Source organism: Dermacentor silvarum, chromosome 5, assembly GCF_013339745.2.
Source record: "Dermacentor silvarum isolate Dsil-2018 chromosome 5, BIME_Dsil_1.4, whole genome shotgun sequence".
NCBI lineage: Eukaryota > Metazoa > Arthropoda > Arachnida > Ixodida > Ixodidae > Dermacentor > Dermacentor silvarum.
The window spans coordinates 11,519,244-11,525,604 of NC_051158.1; the positions used below are offsets into that span (position 1 = coordinate 11,519,244).

The following is a 6,361-nucleotide window of genomic DNA, read 5'->3' on the forward strand; positions in this document are numbered from 1 at the left end:
TTTGGCTGGACCAGCGGCCAAAGCGATCGAGGGAATTCAAGTGACGGACGCATCATATGCAGATGCCATCGAAATTCTAACCAACCGCTTCGGCAACGTGAGGATCATCGAGCAGAAGTACTTGGAGAATCTTCGAATGCTGAGACCAGTGAGGTTTTCTACTGACGTGACCGCTATGAGGAATCTCCTGGATACCGTACACATTAACGTGAGAGGTCTCAAGGCTCTTGGACGATCGGAGCTTTCATACGCTGCGATGCTCGTCGAGATTCTAACGAAAGCGATCCCCAATGACATCGTGGTGGAACACTACAAGCGACAGAGCTTACTACAAAAGCCCGATGAGATCCAGTCGTCAGAGACGGAGCTGCGCCAGCTATTGGATTTTCTCCGACTGGAGGTCGAAGCTCGTGAAAAAAGTGGTCACCAGGATTCCTGCGTTCGCGACACGCACGATGGAAGGCGTGACAGGAAGACCTGTGCCACGCCTACCGCCTCCGTGTTACACAACGAATCCAGCAAGACGAAAGGTAATTGTTTTTTCTGCCTTTCACCCACCCACGTTACGGAAACGTGCACTTCTACAATAAGCCTGCAGGAGAAGAAGAGCCTTTTGGCCAAGTCGGGCAGATGTTTCAAGTGCACGATATCAGGCCACCGCTCGAAAGATTGCCGACGCAATATCCGTTGCGCTACCTGTAAAGGCAAGCACGCAACAGCTGTTTGTGACCCCAACTACGCTAGCAAGAAGAAACCGAGTGAACGACAAACCCCGAGCTTGCATGCTGCCGCACAAGCACCTACAAGCAATTTATTTGAAAATGACGTATTACTGCAGACGTTCCGAGTATGGGCTCTAAGCGACTGCAATTCTTGCTATATAAGAGGGGTCCTGGACAACGGAAGCCAGAGAACGTTTATCAGAGAAGATATATCCAGAAAACTAAGCCTGCCAACACTGAAGAAGGTAGATGTTGAAGTGAAAGCGTTCGGTGGTTCGAGCGGTGCGCCAAAAGAGCAGCTCAACTTGGTTAAGGTGACTTTGATGAGCCAATTTGACAGCTCCAAACACGAAATCGAGGCTTTGGAGGTTCCCTTTATCTGTGATCACTTGCTTGAACCTCCACAGTCACAGTCATTTGTGCAGAAGCTGGCTAATGAAAAGAAGTTTATTGCTGACTTTGTATCGCTTCCTGGCCTAAAAACAGAAGTCGGCATAAGCTTGCTCATTGGAGCCGATCAAATGTGGAAGCTCGTGCTAAACGATGTTTGGTCGCACGACGAAGTGACAGGACTTGCTGCGATCAACACCAAGCTTGGCTGGACATTTCAAGGGCCTGTACCTTGCGACGGTCGCATTTTCAAAGAAGTCCGCGCGCACGTTTGTGTCCTTCGCACGAGTTGCACAGAGACTGACGTGTCTGAAACCTTACAGCACTTCTGGGAGCTAGACAGCATAGGCATTTCTGACCCTTCTACCCACGACGAGCATGGAAATGAAGTGGTCCGGCAATTCACGGAGAACATAGCATTCAAGAACGGGAGGTACGAAGTAGCGCTACCGTGGAAATCCGTCAACACATACCTAGCAGACAACCGAAGTGTTGCGGTTCGACGCCTACACGGTTTATTGCGGCGATTTGGTAGTAACGAGGAGCTTCTTCAGCAGTACGACAAGGCAGTCAGGCAGTATGAACTGGATGATCACGCGGAAAGAGTCAACGGAAAAGACTCGGCAGAGAGATGTTACTACATGCCGCACCATGCTGTTATCAGGGAATCATCCTCGACGACACGGCTGAGGGTGGTCTTCGATGCCTCGTCACACGCGCATGGAGCAGCGTCTCTGAACGAGTTATTAGAAAAAGGACCCAAGATCAACAACAACATGGTTAAAATGCTTGTGAATTTCAGGCTACACAAGATTGGAATCACTGCAGATGTACAAAAGGCGTTTCTTCAAATCGGCATTCAAGAGCCTGATCGCGACGCCTTGCGTTTTTTATGGTTTGACAGCACGCCAATGTCAAGTGAACATGTGCCGAAAATAGTGGAGTATAGGATGACACGAGTGCCATTTGGAACTACAGCAAGTCCATTCCTCTTAACAGCGACGCTCCAGTATCATTTCAAGCACATCAATCCTGCGCTGAGATCATCTGCCATGCAACTTGCCGAGAATTTCTACGTTGACGATCTTGTCACAGGAGTTTCTTCTTCAAAAGAAGCTTTCCGTCTTTATAACGAAGCAAATCTCATCCTCAGCAAAGCGGGCATGAAGCTGCAAAAATGGTCCACCAATGATGATGAGTTAAGAAAGTACATCACTGATAGATTGGACTCTGTCTCAGCAATGGCTCCTACGAAAGTTCTTGGTTTGCTATGGGACACAGCTGCTGACAAGCTTATTCTAAACATGGAATCTCTGTTGCAGATTCTCGAAAAGAAGAACGACACCAAGAGATGTGTCCTTCAGACGACCGCACGGATTTTCGATCCATTAGGGTGGCTATCACCGTTCGTCGTTAGGATGAAAGTCCTCTTTCAGAGATTGTGGGAGCATGGCACTGCGTGGGAAGAAGTTATGCCTGAGCAACTTAGACACGAATGGGAAACTTGGTCCGATGAGCTAAAATGCTATCCGGTGTTTTCACTTCCCAGGTGTGAGCTGAAGTTATTCTTGGACAAGCCTTCAAGCTCCCAGCTTCACGTATTTGCTGATGCCAGTTCTGTTGCTTACGGTGCCGTAGCTTATCTCAGAATGGAAGATCAATGCGGTAACGTTGATGTTCAGCTTCTATTTTCGAAGTGTAGAGTAGCTCCAATCAAACGGATCACGTTACCACGTTTGGAGTTGATAGCAGCGGTTCTGGCTTCTAGAGTCCTAAAGTTCTTGCGGGAGGCTCTAGAGTCGAGGCAATGGAAAATAGAAGAGCACCTGTGGACGGACTCAAGTGTAGCGCTTTGTTGGATACAAAGCACGGCAACCAAGTGGAAGCAATTTGTTTATAACAGAGTTAACGAGATACGTCAAGTAACAGATCCAGACCAGTGGCATCACTGTCCGGGAACACAAAACCCAGCTGATCTGCTGACGCGTGGGCTTTCGCTCACAAACCTTCGAAATAGCCAGCTGTGGTGGAAAGGACCTAACTGGCTTCTACGTGCGGCAAATAGTTGGCCAACGACATCTGACGCTCCAGATTCTGGACCGGAAGACGAACAAGTTTCTTCCGAGTTACAAACAAACGTTCCTGTACTGGTGAGCGTGATAAGAGAACCACTTTTCAGTGCTGAACGATTTAGTTCTTGGTTACGAATGGCAAGAGTGACAGCATGGGTCAAACGCTTCGTGGACAACTGTAGATCGCCAACGTCACATACAGAAGGATCACTTACAGCTACTGAAGTTCAAGAAGCTGAGAACATCTGGTTCAAGCAAATGCAGACAGATACCTATGCCAAAGAGAGAGCCCAACTTGAAGTGGGACAAGACCTCGACAAGACGTCGTCCATAAGAGACCTGCATCCCTTTATTGACGAAAAGGGCGTCATGAGGATTAGAACTCGCCTTCAGAACGCCGAGGTCACATACAACGAAAAGACGCCTGTGCTGCTACCGTCCAACCACCCGGTCACGCGACTCGTCATTTTGCAAGCTCACAAAACTGTGCTCCACGGCGGTGTCGGTGACACATTAAATGAACTTCGCGCCCGGTTCTGGGTGCCCAGAGTGCGACAAGCAGTGAAGAGAGTGCTACGAAAATGTGTGATTTGTGCTCGTTTCCGACTCAAGGCTGCGAGTGCACCGGCAGCCCCTCTTCCCAGTGATCGTGTGTGCAATTCGCGCCCCTTTGAGGTTACGGGAGTTGACTTTGCAGGGCCAGTTTTTGTGAAAGATTGCAATGGTGTTAAAGTGTACATAGTGCTATTCACGTGTGCAGCAGTTAGAGCAATTCACCTTGAGCATGTGGTTGGACTTACTACTAACGCTTTTCTCATGGCTTTCAAAAGATTTTGTGCAAGACGTGGAACACCGCGAATAGTTTACTCAGACAACGCTACTACATTCAAGAAAGCTGCACGTGAGCTAGCTAGCATGCACCAGTTGTTGAGGAAAGAGGAAGTCAGCCAGTATTGCTCTACCCACGGCATAACTTGGAAATTTATTGCAGAGAGAGCTCCTTGGTGGGGTGGGTTTTGGGAGCGGTTAGTTAGGATTGTGAAGATGTGCCTTCGCAAGTCATTGGGAAGGGCGTCGGTTGACCTACAACAACTGAGCACTTTGCTGACTGAAACAGAAGCCGTTGTGAATTCCAGACCCATAACTTTCATTTACTCTTCTCCTAAAGAGCCAGACATTCTAACCCCGTCTCATTTTTTGTTAGGCAGCCGTCTCTTGTCTAATCCTAAAACGTCTGATGAACAGGGAGAAAGAAAGACTGAGCTGCTCAGTTTGTGGGTCCACAGGCAGCTAATAATGGAACAACTGTGGAAGCGATGGCTTCGTGAATATCTACTGACACTTCGAAGCGTTCACTTGAGGAAAGCATCAAAAGCTTATAGCATCAGTAAAGGTGATGTTGTGATTATTCACGAAGACAAGGCTCCCAGAATGTTCTGGAAGACTGGGGTAGTAAGTGACTGCATCCGAAGTAAAGATGGCAACGTCCGTGCGTGTAAAGTTAAAATACCCAGTGGCTCACAGATGATCCGACCTGTGCAGAAATTGTACCCTTTAGAACTCGCCACCTCAGGCCCCGGAGTGTGTTAAATATTAGAGGAAGAGGACGACGACGGCTACTAGCGCGCTCGGCGCGAGCGGCTCGCTCGTGATCTGGCGCTTCTGGACTGACTCGAACGGCCAGTATGGACGCGTTATTACGGTTCTTCGAGCAATAAACTTCCCCTTCCCGCCCTTCTACTGCGAAGACTCCTTTGTTTTACAGTGCCATCAGGAGAGAGTAGAGTAAGCGAACCGACTTCCCCAAAACAGCGAGTAGGACCAGTGCCGCTGCGGCAATCCACTAGGACCCGGTGAGTGCCCGAAAGGTATGGGTACCAATGATCGCTTGCTAGATATATATACATTAAGAGAAAAAAGCTGAGGTCAGCCTTAATGTTCTGACCTGCTACTCGGTGTTGGGGGCAGAGAATAGGTGCTTAAAAAAGAATAGAGAAGACGTTGATTAGGAGGATGAAGATGGTGGTGAAACATTTGAACGGCCCAAGACTCTTCAAAGTCTCTTGTCCAGTCCGCTTACATTGCACCTTTTCGTAGTGGGTGGTATCAATATTTTCATGTATGGGTCGAGTTCGTGACGGCGGCAATGACGAGCGCTTGCTAGCGATCCAAAATGAGGGGAGGAAATGTGTTGCATGTTATTACCAGCAGGGGCGGGCCGCACTCGTCTGCAATAAAGCGCCCCCACAACGGTATAAATAGCCTTTTTTTTTCATTATGGGGTTCAACGTGCCAGAACCACGATCTGATTATGAGGCACGCCGTAGTGGGGGACTGCGGAATAATTTTGACCATGCACGGCGCCCCCATCGAAATGCGGCCGCCGTGGCCGGGGTTCGATCCCGCGACCTCGTGCTTAGCATCCCAACGCACCATAGCCACTAAGCAACCACGGCGGGTATAATAGCCTACCCAAGGGGAGAGGGCGTACTCGTATTATGTGAGTGTACCAACAACCCGTCGCCAATAAAGTCGCACGGAGCCACAGGCGATCACACACGGCACAGGAGAATCCAAATTCCACATGCTGAAAAATTATCTCCTGTTATCGCGTTTAACAGGATCATGCGTACCGCGTACGACACACCGCGCTGGCATATCTTGATTTCGCGAGCCGAGAGGGGAAGGGGAATAATTATCATCTTTACCTATGCCTCCTCCCTGATGCTGTGTTTGTGCCTTCAGTTGCTGAGAACAGGGACCTTATCATCTGTCATGTGATTTTGATGCTTGTTTTGTACTTTTTTCTTTTTTGACGGAAGTTTTTTGCTGTTCACACACGAGAACCGTTGGTTGGTAGAGGTATATAGCTTCGCTATAAAACCAATTGCTTTTTCCTCCGTTCACCGTGTCATCCCGCATCGACCATCAGTTTAAGGTAGGGGTTCCGTTATGACACACCGACACTCGCCTGAATTCGTTTATTCCTCTCACTTGCAACGAATGGAACCACCTCCCTGGCTCTGTCGCCGCCATAATCAACGCTCACAACTTTAAGAATTGTGCCTACGATTTTTAGCGGCGAAGCTCCTTAGGGTGTGGGTCTGTCCCTCCTCTGTAGTATGTAGTGGTAGTAGTAGTAGTCGTCGCGGTAGTAGGTAGCCACGTCTACATTTA

At 48.8% G+C, this 6,361-nt stretch overlaps 1 protein-coding gene across 1 annotated transcript; it reads left to right on the forward strand.

Annotated features, from left to right (window-relative positions):
* Positions 1-256: 256 nt before the first annotated feature.
* On the forward strand, positions 257-5,936 carry LOC119452753 (uncharacterized). Its single transcript, XM_049667167.1, has 4 exons — positions 257-530; positions 1,209-3,782; positions 3,945-4,257; positions 5,930-5,936. The coding sequence occupies exons 1-4, from the start codon at positions 257-259 to the stop codon at positions 5,934-5,936; spliced, it is 3,168 nt and encodes a 1,055-aa protein (XP_049523124.1).
* Positions 5,937-6,361: the final 425 nt, after the last annotated feature.

Excerpts from the sequence above, each read along its gene's own strand:
- LOC119452753 (XM_049667167.1), top strand. The coding sequence starts at position 257 with ATGCTCGTCGAGATTCTAACGAAAGCGATCCCCAATGACATCGTGGTG. Across the intron at positions 531-1,208 it reads CGAATCCAGCAAGACGAAAG|AAGTCGGCATAAGCTTGCTC; the intron begins GTAATTGTTTTT and ends GCCTAAAAACAG. Across the intron at positions 3,783-3,944 it reads AAAATGTGTGATTTGTGCTC|CAGTTAGAGCAATTCACCTT; the intron begins GTTTCCGACTCA and ends TCACGTGTGCAG.